This window comes from Chiloscyllium punctatum, chromosome 19, assembly GCF_047496795.1.
Source record: "Chiloscyllium punctatum isolate Juve2018m chromosome 19, sChiPun1.3, whole genome shotgun sequence".
In the NCBI taxonomy this organism is placed as follows: domain Eukaryota; kingdom Metazoa; phylum Chordata; class Chondrichthyes; order Orectolobiformes; family Hemiscylliidae; genus Chiloscyllium; species Chiloscyllium punctatum.
In genome coordinates, this window is record NC_092757.1 from 62,849,907 (window position 1) to 62,866,231 (window position 16,325).

The 16,325-nt window shown below is 37.1% G+C and overlaps 1 protein-coding gene across 2 annotated transcripts in view; it reads left to right on the forward strand.

Moving 5' to 3' along the window:
* Positions 1-16,325, forward strand: part of tyw1 (tRNA-yW synthesizing protein 1 homolog (S. cerevisiae)) — a 123,977-nt gene that overhangs the window by 15,597 nt on the left and 92,055 nt on the right. For both annotated transcript variants that reach the window (XM_072589559.1, XM_072589558.1), the window contains exon 8: positions 4,056-4,179. In XM_072589559.1, the coding sequence (XP_072445660.1) occupies positions 4,056-4,179 (124 nt within the window). The remainder of the gene's footprint in view (positions 1-4,055; positions 4,180-16,325) is intronic.

Genomic DNA, 16,325 nt, shown 5'->3' on the forward strand with positions numbered 1-16,325 from the left:
TCCATTTCCATCTGTTATGGGTCACTAACCTCATTTGCTATGTCTGGAATGTGTCTATAGTTGTCCTTTGTGAAAATTGCTGTGAATAATTTATTTGACTACTTTGTATCTGCCTATTGTATAATATCTTCATCCAATTTGTCTTCTAATGTTAGATTTTTCTCCTATTAGTATCGTCTGATGGTTATTCCTTACATTTTGTTTTATTTTTAGAGAACCTTACTGTGTATTTCCAAATACTTTATAAAAGGTACATTAGAAAAAAAGTTAAAGAAAGCCTGCTGGTGTTGACCTGAAAAATATTCTTATTTGATCAGTGCTTTGAAGACAACAGAAATACTTGAACATTTTAGGCTTGAAGGAAACTTTGAGTTTTGAATAATTTTTTTTCTCCTCACATCTTTCCAGAAACCAAACAAAATCTAAATGTCAAACTTGAAGTTCTTGTATAAAAATTGATGTGGTGGAATACTTGCCTGGATGAGTACAGTGCTTATAACACTCAAGCTTTATGTAATCCAGGACAAAAGCAGCCTGCTTGATTGGCATCACATCCATCACCTTCAACATTCAGTCCCTCTTCACCACGTGTGTAATAGCAGCAGTGTGTACCCTCCTACAAGATGTACTGCAGCAACTCAAGAACAATCCTTCAACTGCATCTTCTGAATCCACATCCTCTACCACCTTTATGAATGGAGCATCTGAAAGTTCCACTAGCTGCTTTCAGCCTGACTGAAAGCTATGTAGCTGTTCTGTCACTGTTGCTGAGTCAAAATCCTTGAACTTCTTTCCTAACTGCTGTGTGGATAATGTGCACATATGGTTCTGTGATTCAAAACCGTGGCTCACCACTAACTGCCTTTGAGGGCAATAGGGATGGGCAATAAATGCTGACCTCGTCAGAGATGGTCACATCCTGTGAATGAATAAAGATTAATGCTATTGTTAAAACTAGGAATTGAACCAAATCACTGGTTTATTTTTGGTTTGAGTGAGTAAACGTTTGAGGGTTTTTAAAAAAGTTCTGTGAACATTTTATAGCAGGTGTGTAAAGCAAAAGAGTGGAATTACTTGACAACCAGAAAAACTCTGCATCAAATCTAATTCAGTGTTGACAGAAAGATTGGAGGGGAACCGAATTTGTGCCACTGAGGTCTCATTTCAAATATGAACAGTAGTTAGCTTACTCAGCGGTGTCTTTCTTGGAGACTAAATTTGAATTATTCACTGGTGAATCTGTGACTGTTGAGTTGCTTCCTGATGAACTCAATAAGAGTGCAGGATAGAAGATACTCATCTAATGTTGTTTTCAACAATTTTCAGGTTTCTGTTCATATCAAACTGCATCACGAACTTTGAATGCCTGGAGGCTGCAATTAATTTTTTTTGCCTGTGCTTCAATGGTTCTCCAGTTATAAATTGCAAGTGTATTAAATACCGGTGAAGTTTTCCGTGCAGTTCTAGTGAAAGGATTACCAGTTGAGATTTAGGTATTTTTACAGACAGTAATGTGAAAGTAATACTCTCTCAAGACACTAAGAGGTGATGTTACCCTTGAAAACTCCTGTGTTCCAGTTCAGTTTCCCTTGACACTAGGTGGCACTGCTGCTCCTTTCTCTGATCTTGCAGCCTTTAGAAGTTTTAAAACAGAAATTGAGGAAGCGATAAAAGTTTTGCAATCTTTTATTTCATGCTTATCCCATCCCTGCTCTTACCTCAACTGCTTCTTTTGGCCCTGCACTTTGTTTCTGGTGTTAATTGTTTTTCCCTCCTTCTATTTGTTGTACCTTGCATCATTGCTTCCTCTGAAAGCACTCTGCATGTGAGAACTTGCAAAAAAAAAAGCAACTATACACCTTAGCAAATTGGGTATATACCCTGAGGGGGAAAAAAATTCCTGGGGATGCTTGTTACATCTTGGGTTTTTAGTTGTTTGGTTTTTGTGTCAGTTTCAGAAGGAATTATTTCCTGTGGAAAAAGGCAGTGAGCCAGTGGACAAATGGCACCGGGCCAGATGGTCTCCCTCGGCACTGTAATAGCTTCGAATTATATTTGGATTTCCTGAAGGTATTCAACAAGGTGCACATAAACCTGCCTCCTTGACTAAGGTTTTGCTCCTGCATGATACCAACATGTGTAGGAAAGAATGTCATGAAGAGAACATAAGGAGAATGCAGATATACACAATTGAGTAACTGGGCAAAAAAACTGGCAGATGAATTTTAATGTGGGAAAATATGAAGCTGTTCACTTTGATAGACAGAATGAGAATTCTGAGTGTTACTTACAGTGAGAAATGACTGCTATATTCTGAGGTGCAGAGAGATCTAGGTATTTTGGTCCCTTCGTCACAAAGTGGTAGTATGCAAGTACAGGAAGTAATTGAAGCTAATGGAAATTCTATTTTATTTTGAAAGAGGGACGGAACATAAAAGCTAAATGTTATAATTCATTGGTGATACCACATCATGAATGCTGTCTGCATCTATGATCTCCTTATTTAAGGAAAGATGTAAATAAACTGGAGGTAGTTTTAGCAGAAGATAACAAGATTGATATTTGGAATGACTTCTGTTGTCTTATGACATGCTCCTGATTGACTTGCATTTAATAAATCAGAATGAAGTTAGAGAAAAAATGTTACAAAGCATTGCAAATAAACTGAGAAAAATACCAGTGAGACAAGTCAAATAATTTTCAAAACTAACATCTGACCAATCAGTTAAGAATCAGTCAGATCACACAGAAGACTTCAGATGAAATTTTATTCAATTTTTCCATCTTAATTTAGGTGTTTAAAGTTTGTAACAAATGTATATTTTGCAATAAAGTTAACATTATCAGTCTTTCCTTTTGAGGGTTCCATGCTGTATGAAAAAATCTGGACTGTTTGTGCGAGATAGGACTTTTTTGAGCATGTGTGGTATACACAATTTTCTATGGAAGATGAACAGTGTTTTGTCAGCCTCATGAGAAAATTGTTTATCTTCAAGCTTTTCATTGCGACTTATTTTAAGAAAAGTTAGAGGACACACATTATTAGATAAATTGCATGCTTTTTTAAAAAAAACTAGGTTATCTCTGATGCTAGCAGGAACATCACTTCTAACATGACTGCTTATCAATACTCTGTCAGCTTTACTTGGCTTTGATAGGACAATGCATTGATTTTATTTACCGTGGAGCAGTTTTCTTTTGTATGTGAGTGTGTCTTTTGAAAATATTTTAGAAACAAACTGGGTGATAACTTTCCATAGGTTTTCCTCCCATTTATAAAACACCTTGTTGGCTGAGGAGACAGCAACAAAGGTGATTAATAGCTTGTTGCTAAAATCTGCAATTTGGAAGAGCAGTATCTCTGGACCGTAGGTATTTGGAATGTACTTTGTTCCTGAACAATTGAGTCTTCCTTTTATTGACACTAGAACCAGAAAGTCTTTACTTTCACTGACCTTAAGTTTCACCTGGTGCGGCAAGATGAGGATGAAAACTGAGGTTCTGACCTGTCACCCGACAAGGTGCTGCACTCTGACATCACTTAGTGTTTAATAGCAGCTGAACTTTATGTCCAAAAGGAGAGAGAGTTTCTCTTTAACACAGCAGATACTATTCTGTTGTTTTGTAGTTCTGCATAGCAGAGCATGTCAGCCACTTAGTGATCAGTGCCACAGAAAATCTACCAGTTTTAGAAAAGATGACAATGTTGCATTTATGTTTAATTTGTATATTAAAACTGCTTTCTATCAGCTCTGTGCTATCATGTATGTTAGATTCTTACTGGGGTCTTTGGTATTAAAGTTTTGACTTTAAATATTTGTGAGCTTGCAGAACCGACAGCCCCTTGCTTCCTCAGGACAATGCATCAGCCAATCAACTAACAACCTTTCCTTCTGTGGCTATGAGTTGTTGTAAATTTTTGATGTTCTTGCATTTGTTCTGTTGAATGCAAGATTGAAAAAAACTTAGATAATGTGTCCTTTTTTCATCAATGTTTGTATGCTAGAACCATTGTGCTGTAATGATCCTTACTTCTATTTCCTGTGTAATTACAGCAGGAGAGGGAAGCTGCCAAAAAAGTAAAACAAAAAACATCAAAGCGTGCCGTTGGAAAAAATGAAGGAGCAGAACCAAGAGAAATGATTACTCCAGCACTAAAGAACGCACTTACAAAGCAAGGTATGTTTATTGCTTGATCAGAAACTCTATATGATTTTCCACATTGGAAATGTTTCAGCAGCCTCTTTGTTCAAAGCCCAAAAGGAAATACCATTTTGTACAAAAAAAGTAAATCACCCACAGAGGTTCTCATCAATTCTGACTCTCTCATTTTGTTGCTGTTCCTCTCTCTCGTGCGCTCAGTTGCTCATGCTCTCTCTTGATTTCTCTCTCTTGTGCATTCTCTGATGTCACCCGCTCCTATGTGCACACTCTGCTTCCACCCACACACGCTGTCTCCCACGCTTGTGCTCTCACGCTCGCGCTCTGTCTCTGTTTCTGTGTCTCTTTCTTTCTCTCTCTGTCTGTCTCTCTCTCTCTCTCTCTCTCTCTCTCTCTCTCTCTCTCTCTCTCTGTCTCTGTCTCTGTCTCTCACTAAATTGTAGTCACAGACTATTCATTGTATATTTCTTAGGTTAGTGTTCCCTCGCATGGGGGATTGTCAAAAACTATCTATAACGAAGGGCGTAATTAGAAAAAAAACTACACAACGGCTAATAAAAATTAGAACACTTGGTCTTCATGATTCAGTGGTTGATTTTAAGTATTACAAATCTCATTTGAATGTAGGTGTTTCTAGCATTTGAGCTTGCATTAATTTGTACTCTGCTTGGATTTAAGTGTGTGGTACTACCCAATGCTATTTTGATGATCAGTAGTTACCTGGGTTTATGTATCTCCTATTTTATCAGAGATATATCGGTAATGCTTTGGCCTCTGACATGGATTCTTTCTCCAGAAGTGTTTATAAGATTCTGATTCCTTCGGTCTTCCAGCTGATGTTAATACACATTAAGGTTAAGTACATTACATATACATCTGTGTAAGTCACAGATGAGCACTTAAAGTAATAGATTAGAAATCCACTGGAAGAGACTTTTGTGGCATAGTAGTAGCTTCTGTATCTCTGAGCTAGGAGGCCCGGATTCAAGTCCCACCTGCTCCAGTGGTGTGTTTAAAAGATCTCTGAACTAGTTGACTTAAAATATTTAGAAATCCATTGAGGTCTCCACAAATGGGTTTGAATCCTGCCTCTTTTGTTTCTCGTCCTGTGGCACAGTAGTAGTCTACCTGGTCTCTAAACCAGAAACTCTGGGTTTAAATCCTACTGGAGGTGATTCATAATGTGTTGATTAAAAATATTTTTTATACAGCACTGATGTTAGATTGTAAAATTTTTAATCTTTCATTTAGAGAGTAAATCTAAACCTGATTAAAATTGGCTTCAAGTCTCTTCCAGCATTGGGAGTTTAGCTTGTGAAAGCATTCCATCAGGGCACAGTATTTTTTCCATATTGAATCCCAGTTCTAATGTCTGCTTATCCTAACTAAATTGTTGCAAGTCTTTTATTGTTCTTTCGTTCCAAGCACTGCTCTTCTGTGACAACAGAGGTGAAAGTGTGTCTTTAGTATATCTACCATTCCTTTTTCCTCCATGTAACTCTATATCTATCATTGGCAATGCTTCTTCTTTAACTATCCTACTTTTTATATGTTGTTACATTCCTTGAATGTTGCCATTTGTTAACTACGTTTTTTAAAATGCACTCTTAACTTCTAAAATATATTTCTGAATTTTGTAAGCTTTATTTCATGTTGCTGTATTGAGCATAGATTCTATGTATGCCTCTTCCTAAATTTCCTTTTAACATCTCTAGCTATTCTGTAACGTCAGGTTTAGCTGCACTAGTTTTCCTTATGTGAGAACTGTAAGCATCTGGTGGATGAACCAGATTGTCCTATCTTTTCAATTTATTTGGACTAATTTTCATTTTATCTAATTAGACTTTTTTTTGGAGTAAAATGCTTTTATATTGACTACTTTCCTTTTAAATTTTGATTTCAAAATTAATTATGTCGTGGTTGCTGTTTTCGAGATGCTTACTGTACCTGTAAGCATTACTTGCACTTAACATTACTTACTGTCTTGTTTAATTTCCTCAAACCAAACTACCTGTTTGATCAAAAGCTTGCTGATTTGGAAGACATCAGGACAAATTCCTCTCCTTCAACTCTCTTACTCAAATTAAATATTTGAATTGTTTTTCCCTGTCATTCCTGAACATTTCTGATTGTCCATATATCCCCTGCTCTGCTTCTGTTCCCTTAGTTTCTCATCCCTGTATAATTTTGTGTACTGATAATACACTCTGTCTCCTTAATGCCCTTTCTATAATAGGATGCCAAAACTTCTCAATACTTATTTGGTCACTTGATAGTAAAGAATTTGAGTATCTACATTTATTCATAAAAATACAGCTGTCCTATGAAAACAGAAAAGACATGTTGAGACATTGCACCTTTTTAAAATTTAACAAATGCATGGGAGACAATAGTTCCCTGGCACATACTACTTGACAATGTCGTGACGTTTAAATGTCCTTTGCCAACCAGTCAACACACTTTTTCTCATGGAGTATAAATTATTGCTCTCTTTATATTTTGAAGTCCTTGCATCTGTCCTGATGAGTGTAAGAAAGAAAGCTTTCTCAATTTTTTTTTAGCGTTTCTCCAATGTTTTATCTGAGGTTTGATATAGCTTTTTATAAAATTTAACATGAAGTTAGCTTTTGTTGTGTAATAATATTTTGAGGAATTATGTATCGGCAATCTTGGGTCTCCCTGTTTATTCACACTTCAGCACCTTCCTTCTTCCTTACTCCCATAATTCTTGTCAGCATTTGATGTCATCAGCATTATCTCTTCATAGAATCATACAGCATTTAAACCGACCCTTCAGTCCAGAGATTACATGCCAAACACAATCCCAAACTAAACTGGTCCCACCTACCTATTCCTGGACCATGTCCCTCCAATCCTTTCTTGTTCATGTATCCATCCAAATGTCTTTTAAACTTTGTCATTACACCCGCGTCCACCACTTTCTCAGGAAGTTGAGTCCACGAACTACCCTCTGAAAAAAATTTGCGCCATATGTTTTCTTTAGATCTCTCTCTTCTCACCTTAAAAATGTGCCCCCTAGTCTTGAAATTCCACATCCTAGGGAAAAGACAACTAGCATTAACTCTATCTATACTTCTCATTATTTTATAAATTTCTATCCGATCGCCAGTCAGCCTCCTGTGCTCCAGTGGAAAATGTCCCAGCCTATACTGCTTTCCTTCATAATTCAAACCTTCCATACCTGGCAACATTCTGGTAAATCTCTTGAACCCAATTCATAAGTCTAGATCATTTGTACACAGTGAATCTGTACGCATTAATGTTACAAAGATCAAACCAGCGCAAGTTTGCAACTGCACACTTATTAAAATTATATGAGCTAAACATTTAGTTCCTTATCCGAACTGTGAGCTGCAAACAAATTACTTTAGAGTAAATGGTGTATGCAAGTTGTGTGGTACTCAATGATGAGAAAAATAAGAACAATAAATGTGTGCAGGGACAACATGTTAGTTCTTAGTGTCTAAATTTGATATCTCGTTCACAGCGTTGTGGTTACATCATTACTTGTGGTTCTTTGTAGATATGTGTGTTTGTATGAGTGGGTTGAGTTACCTTTGGAGTATGTAGGATTGGATTTGTAAGTTGAAATATTTGTAGGCTGTTCTGTTTGCAGAGCACATCTATCCAATCAGTTACTAAATCATTATATTCTGAAAAGTCCTCTGTTTGATTTTCTCCTTTCAATAAAGTTTCTCATCTGAAATAGAGTAGTGATGTGGTGTTACAATTCATCTTGTTGCCCTTGGTGTAAGATGGAAAGAAAGTGGCCAGGGTTCTGGCTTCAAATGGCTACTAGCTGATGCTGGATGTCTGCATATCTGGACATCTGAGGTGAGGTTTTGGTTTGGCTGAAATGTTGAATATCCTGTTGATAGTTCCTATCCTCCTTTACTGTATAACCTAGTCAACAGTCACCGGGTTTTGTGGAAGAGGAAGCAGAGAAAACGGATAGAAAATTGGTTTTAAAAATTCTTGTTGCTTAGAGATTGATAATTAACTGTGTGTCATGTAATCATGGGTTCCGGCAACTCTAGTTGAATGAATGCCTTTGCATTCATTGAACTGATAATTACAGGTTCCTTCAGCTGATGAGTCTGTCATCCCCAGATGAAGTAAGTGAATACTGACTGAATTCTGCTACCAGATTACAGACAGGTTAGATTTTCTGAATGTGCCTGCATTTCCCTGTATTTGTAATTCACAGGATTGAATCCTGTTCTGCTTTGGTGGTTTCTGTTTTTGCATTTGCCAACTCTTGTTAAGCTAAGAAGAGGAAAAAAAAAATTTGATCCAAGGTGCTTTCAAATGACCTCTTTCAAGTATGCAACAATCTTAATAATTGAATACTCTAGGAAAAAGTGAGGACTGCAGATGCTGGAGACCAGAGTTGAAAAATGTGATGCTGGAAAAACACAGCAGGCCAGGCAGCATCCGAGGAGCAGGAGAATCAACGTTTCGGGCAAAAGCCCTTCTTCAGGAATGAATACTCTGCCAACATTTTAGTTTCTAGGAAAGATTGTGTCCATGTTCTACTAACTTTCAGAAATAAATGACAAGGCAAGATAAAATAGATTGTCCCTTTGTAAAAATGAAAATGGACTTTGAATATTTAATACATCATTGCTGACATAAAATATTAGATACTGAGCCTTGCTGGATCAACATGCATTGTCTTCCTAATTGAAATTTATTTGTTGCACTACTTTTCCTCTATCATTGGGATAGAGTGTTGAATGATACAGTCTCTGGTTTTGTTACGTAGAATTTTAGCAAGTAATATTATCTTTTGAACGACAACACCACTGGATTAACCAAAAACAAGTGGTAGCTCAAAAATTAATTCGATAACCTTGCCCAGAAATTTAAAACAACATTATTTTAAAATAACCCTCCTTACACACTTATCAAATTCTTGAAATAGAATTGACACTGGGCTTGTGTTATTTTACTTTGCTTTAAGTTGTGCATCTTCTGAATTGCTTAAAATTTCTCAAATCAACTCTAAGTTCTGCTGTGGCAACTGCCTCGTGGACTAAGCAGACACAGGGATATTTCTTCAGATCTCACTCCTATTTCTGCTGATCTCAGCGAAGGTTTTGATGGAGATGAGGAAGAAGGAAGATTCAAATCCACATTGTTTACAGTATTGCAGTTATTTTGCTTCACATGTTATTCACCTATCAACCTTGTTCTTACTGATATACATTGTCTTCCCTTCCACTCACAGTACACTAAGCCTTCCTGCTTCTTCATGTCTCTTGCACATCCCATTGCTGCAATTTCCTCCTGCCCTTTAATCCCCTACTCTCTACCACATTACCCTGAGGTTGCTCTTACCGCTTTTTCTGCATCTTCCTTTACCTGTTGGTGACAGACCTTTCTGCTGCTTGGGTCTTCCTCTCTGAAGTTCACTCCCTAATCCTTACTATTAGTCCACTTCACTTTTCTTTTTTGAAAGAAAACGTTCTCGGGACAACAGAATAATTATGGATTCCGAGCTGCAGCAGCAGAAACAGCTATCTGTTCCATCTAACTTCCTCCTGTTACAATTGGCCTTCATGTTATCTTTGTGTCACTCCATATGGCTCAACCAGCTGTGGCACCACGGATTTGTCTCAGTTCTGAAGGGTCACCGGGCCTATCGAAGGATGTTGTGAAACTTGAAAGGGTTCAGGAATGATTTACAAGCATGTTGCCAGGGTTGGAAGATTTAAGCTATAGGAGAGCCTGATTGGCTGGGGCTGTTTTCCCTGGAGTTTCGGACGCTGAGGGGTGACCTTATCGAAGTTTATAAAATGATGAGGGGCATGGATAGGGTAAATAGACAAGGTATTTTCCCTGGGATAGAGGAGTTCAGAACTAGAGGGCATAGGTTTAGGATGAGAGGGGAAAGATTTAAAAAGGACCTAAGGGCAACGTTTTCACGCAGAGGGTGGTGTGTGTATGGAATAAGTTGACAGAGGAAGTGGTGGAGGCTGATATAATTACAACTTTTAAAAGGCATCTGGATGGGTATATGGATAGAAAGGTTAAGAGGGATATGGGCAAAGTGCTGGAAAATGGGACTAGATTAGATTAGGATATCTGGTCAGCAAGGATGAGTTAACCGAAGGGTCTGTTTCCGTGCTGTACATCTCTATGACTTGATGACTCATTTTCACTTATCTTTCTGTCTACCGTTTTAAACAATTATAATGCCTGATGTAATTGCAAGTTGTTGTGACAGGGGCAGCTTTTCCTAACAAATTAGCTCATTCATTATAAATACGAAGACCCATGCACACTTGTGGAATAAAGGAGAGTATTGTCAACTAACCCATTGATTATGATTTCAGCTGCTGTTATTACGGGACAAGTCACACTAACGTTTGGCTTGCTAGATCATACTTTGTTATTTTAGGTTAATGAGGTGGTCTTTCACTGAAACACAAGCATACATGCTGCAGATTTGGCCAAATCAAGCTATTTATTTACTTAATGGAAAAGGTTTCAAATAAAAATTCCACCTTCCAGGTTTGCGTAAAGATTTATAGCTTGGGTGCCAGTTGCTATGATTGTGGGTATATTCGCAGAGCTGGGAAGTTGATTTGCAGACATTTTGTCCCGTGTCTAGGTGACTCTTCAGTGCTTTGGAGTTTCCTATGAAGTACTACTGTACTCTGTCTTCTGGAAATTATTTGGTTCCGTCCCTAATGCTCTGGTTGCCGGTTCTGGATATTTGTTGTAGTATCCACCAATCCGAACAGTATTCTTTTGCAGTACTTTTGCAACACCAGGGAGAATTTCCTTCTTTATCACATTTTTGTAAATGTGGCTTGACTGTTGCTTTCGATTCCCAGTCTTGAGAGTATAGGAGCTTCTTCTTTGAGTTTTTAACACAACTGAGCTTAGTCTTTCGGGGCTCCAAATAGCCCCTTCATGGTTCTAACCAAATACTCTTTTGATCTGAAAGTTTCAAACTTAAATCCTTAACTTGGAATAATTATTTTATAACATTTCTGAGCGAACACCTTATTCTAGGAGAAATGTTTTCACACATCCATCTTCAGTTGAGACTTCTGCATACTGAAACCAAAAGCTACTTGAGCTAACAAAAACAAAACCTATCTCTGATCTTTCAAACTGAAAACAGGCTATGCTTTTCAGTAATACTATTGTGTGCTGGTTAAACTTACCCAGGACTAACATGATCCCTACTGGATTATGATGCTACCTCAGGAACTCCTTCATACTGTTTATTTAAGAAAGAAAATCACGGCTTCAGACATTCTGACGAGTTAATCGTTGAACTTCCTCATACAGCCCAAAACCCATATGTCACTAATCAAATTCCGATCTATAAACCTAATGATACTAAAATATATAGATATATAACTTACACAGCATGCATCACACCTTGCATATGCATGATTTGCAGTTTGTGTGTGTTGTTATCAAAGGTTTTCATTTTATATAATGGAAAAGAGGCATAAGTTATAATCAAAGGCATAAGTAATAACTTGCACAAGAACAAGTGGGGATTGAACATAGTCTCAATTGTCTTCTTTTGTGGCTCCTCCCTCCTTTACTGAAAACAAATTCTTCTGATTCTCCCTTGCCTTTGTGCTTCCCACAAGGTGCACAGTGTTCCTATTTAATTGAAACAATATAATCTCTCAATGATACATTTTAAACTAAGGAAAATCATACAAAATGTATTAACATTGTCATGAATCAATCATCATCTGAGGACCTCCATTAGGTTTTCCAAAGAGATTGCAAATTGTGTTGGGGAAGAGCACCATCTGAGATGCCAGAAAATGTATTTTGATAAACCTCGAGGTACTTTGTCCCCATCTGATGCTACTCCAGGACTTGTTGTAAGATCCCGCTCTACCTGCCTTTATGCAGAGTCCAAAGGTGATGAACTGCTTGAGAGAACAGTTGCAGCCTGAGACAGTGAATTGTGAACATCTCTTGTCATCACGACAGTAATGAAATTTTCACCAGCTATTTGATAAATTGCTCATTTTCACTTCTAATCACATTCTCAATTATTTTAAAATAATCAACAATTCTTAACCAGGAGGTATCAAATTGATATTATTGACGTTGTGGATCAGTAGGGCAAAGATTTTTTTTATTTGCACACAAGTTGTATCTGAAATAGTGATTAATGTATCCACTTTCTAACACTGACAATCCTCTTGCTGAGAGCAAAAAATCACTAAAAGTGTACATTTGTGATGAAAGTATTTATATTGACCTCTTAGCTGCCTTAATTAAAGAAAAACATTAGACACTTGCAAATGTGATAAGTATTGCAGCATTTGCAGGATGTTTATTTCCCTATGAATTAGAATAAGCTGAGATTGATTAGAGAACAAATGAGTTTTGATGGTCATTTGCATGATTGAAAGTGCACCTGGAGCTTGTGATTACTGATGAGAAATTCTTTTTTGCTGCTGTTGGAGTATTTTGTATGTTTTTGTGACAACTTAAATACTGCAAACAGCTAACAGCTGTTAAGTGTTGTTATCCAATGTATCCCTTTCAAACCTGACAATTGTGGCTTTAGAATAGAAGATTTTGTTTTTGGTCTTTTGCTTGGTGCAGTGATTAATTTTTGTTTGTATTTTTTATGTTAGGATCATTTAGGCTCCCATCTTCTAAAGACGTACGGTTCACTAATCACTTAATTTATCCTTCATCCTTCACTAAGTGTTCCTATTTAATATGAAACTGTTAGGAACAAATTTGACCAAATACTGGGTTGTATTTCAAGAACATTTGAATAATCAAAAAAGACAAGACTATTTGAATCTTGGTAAGTTATTACTGAAACTGTTTTGAGGCCCTTGCCTTTAGAAAATTATTGATTTTTGGTGGTTTGGAGAAGGACAGCAGGAAGTTGTCGGGTTATGGAACTCCATGGTATAAGGAGAGATTTGCAGAGATGAATTTGTTTAAGGAGAGATATTTGAAAGGTAGAAAACGTGTAACTGAGCAAGCTGTATGATGGGATGTAAATGTAGAATTTGAGTTCACAGCCTTGCATTGATACTTTATAGTAAAAGCAATTAGTGATTGGGATCAGTTGTTTTCCTGAAGTCCTGCCATTCAACATATTTGGAAAGGATCTGGCTAAATATTTGGTTGATGTCACTGTGAAATTTGAATAGACTAATACAGAAGTCATTGATCCAATATATAAATTAAAACTTATTTTCTGTTGTAATTGTCAACCAAGAAGTTCATGGTCTAGTGCAATCTACTTTGAACAAGTATGTAGATGTCTACAATAACTGTGCATCCAAGTTGCGTAACCTTTACTGCTTGATACAGCAGATAGTGAATCTGTGAAGTGGACTACTCCGGGAAGCAGCAGAAGTTTCTGTTTCTGCTTTCGTTGTGATGGCACTACAGGCTAACATGGCACTACAAGCTAACATATGTATACTGCCAATGTTTACATGATTAGCACAGTGGAACCAGATATACCATGTTGATATGGTATTCTTTATAATTAAAAACATCTATCTGAAAATTATCTAACAACGACTGTTGAACATTTCAAGTGATAGGACGGTGAATGTTTCCCTGTGGCAGTTTATGCAATTGTGATATTGTTGGAAAGAAAGATTGTTGGAAACAAATGATCTTTGCAGTTTGTGTGGATGGCTACCTTGTGTATTTTTCCATTGCTGTTGGTTCTGCTGATAGACATCATGTAGCAGTTTTTGATGTTGATTGCCATCACCCATGAGCTGAATCTTTTTGTGGAAACGTTTAAAGAGAAAATGGATAGATATTTAAAACAGTGTGTAGGTAAAAGGCATTTTGTAACTGGCCGAACAGGATCTTTGGTGCTGCTGTGCTTTCCAGTATTACTACTACTACTACTTAAAACACAATGTTTCTCTTTGACCCGAGTGCTGGTTTTCCCTTCCTTCTTTGTTTCTTCACCCTCTACCTCATCCTTGTTACTAAAGCTAAAAATCACACAACACCAGGTTATAGTCCAACAGGTTTAATTGGAAGCACTAGCTTTCCGAGCTCTGCTCCTTCATCAGGTAGTTGTGGAGTACATAATTGTAAGACACAGAATTTATAGCAAAAGTTTACCACCTGATGAAGGAGCAGTGCTCAAAAAGCTAGTGCTTCCAATTAAACCTGTTGGACTATAACCTGGTGTTGTGTGATTTTTAACTTTGTACACTCCAGTCCAAAACTGGCATCTCCAAATCATTGTTACTAAAGCGATCTATCAGAAATTGCTAATTGTAGGCAATTGTCTTGATTTTATCCAACACTAACCTTCATCACTACTTGCTCCTGATTTCCTTCCGTTTATAAAATAAATTCATTCATTTATCTAATTAAAAGTTTTACATGTGCCAGATAGCCATAGGACATGGGAAATGTCAATTAACTGAATTGTCATGTTGACTAAAAATCTGCCAGTCAAATACCAGTCTTTACCAAATGAACCATGATAATTGATTTATAACTTCTAATCAGAAATCACTAGCTATAAAGAGAAAATAATCACCAAATCTCATACAAAAGAAATAATTCTGTAAAGAAACAACCCAAATGATAACCTTCAGTCGTCGCAGCAACGTCTGGTTAAATAACTAAAGTGTTATCTTCTCTTAAGTGGCTGTAATGTTTCCTTTCAAAACTTATTTGTGCTACTGAAATCTAAAACACGACCCACACAATGAGCACAGCGGAAATGATGACCAAATTTAGTACTGCAGGTTTCCCTTTAACTTGGGTAAGTTTACATAACAATTCTGTAAAGAGAAGCAAATGATGATGATGTTTCAGTAATGATCTTTTCATCTATTGAACTTCTTTGTTCTGTTTTGCAATGTTTGAAACAATTTTTGTCAGTAGTGTCCTCCTCTTAAAGCCAGGCTTACTTTCTAGATGTTATACATTTCTTGCTCTCTATCCTCCTTATCCTCCATCATAAATCTCTATCCTCCTTATCCTCCATCATAAATCTTTTCATGCCTATTTCCTCCATCTGTGTAAGAAGCTATAGATAATGCATTACTGCCATCTACCTTTGCTGCTATAATGAAATAGAAATAAAAAATGCTGTTTGTATGTATGGTTGAGGGCTCAGAACCTAATGATGAAAAATGTATTAATTTGGCGTAGTCAGTAGCATGGTTAGTGTTAATTTGATTTTGATGCAATATTTCAAATTAGGTCTTTTTTTTTGTAAAGCACTGATGCTAACCCTAAAGCATAAATATGTACGCTCTGAGCCATGTTATCATCAGTGTTCAAAGGTTGCCATGGTAATGCATTTTTCTAAGATTGATTTTATTTAAAACCATGTACTAATTATAAAAGATGGTGACAGTGACTGAAAAACAAAACTCTTTTAAAACTGACTTCAGAAGTACCTATGGAATTGCAAGTGATTCCGACTGTCAATAGATTCATAGAAACTAGGAGCAGGCGTAGGCCAACCCTTTGAGCCTGATCCACTATTCAATATGATCATGGCCGATCATCTAATTCAGTACCCAGTTTCCATGATCTGTTTGATTCCTTTAGCCCAAAGAACTACATCTAACTCCTTGAAAACATTAGCTGTATTGGCCTTAACTACTTGGTGACAGAGAATTACACAGGCTCATCTCTTAGTTGAACAAATTTCTCCTCCTCTCAGTCTTTAGTATCCGATCCCGAGTCCTTCAAATGTGTTACCTAATTATGGATTTCCTGTTTATCGGGAACATCCGTCTGGTATTTACCTTAGTCAGATTTTACACTGTGCGATTCCTCTCATTCTTCTAAACTCCAGTTTACATAGTCTTAACCAATCTAGTCTCTCTTTTATCCATTAGTCCTGCCATTCCAGGAATCAGCCTGGTAAACCTTCATTGCTCTCCATCCATTGCCAGAACATCCAAACCTGAGCACAGTGCGCCAGGTGTGGACTCTCAAAGGCCCTGTGCAATTGCAGCAAGTTATCCCTGCTCCTCCACTGGAACCCTCTTGCTGTGAAGGTTAACTACTTTTTTTTTTCTTCAGTCTGCTGTGCCTCTATGCTTACTATTGGTGACTGGTAAACAGGGACGCTCAGATCTTGTTGCACCTCCCCTTTTCCCAATTTATTACTGTTCAGATAATTTGCC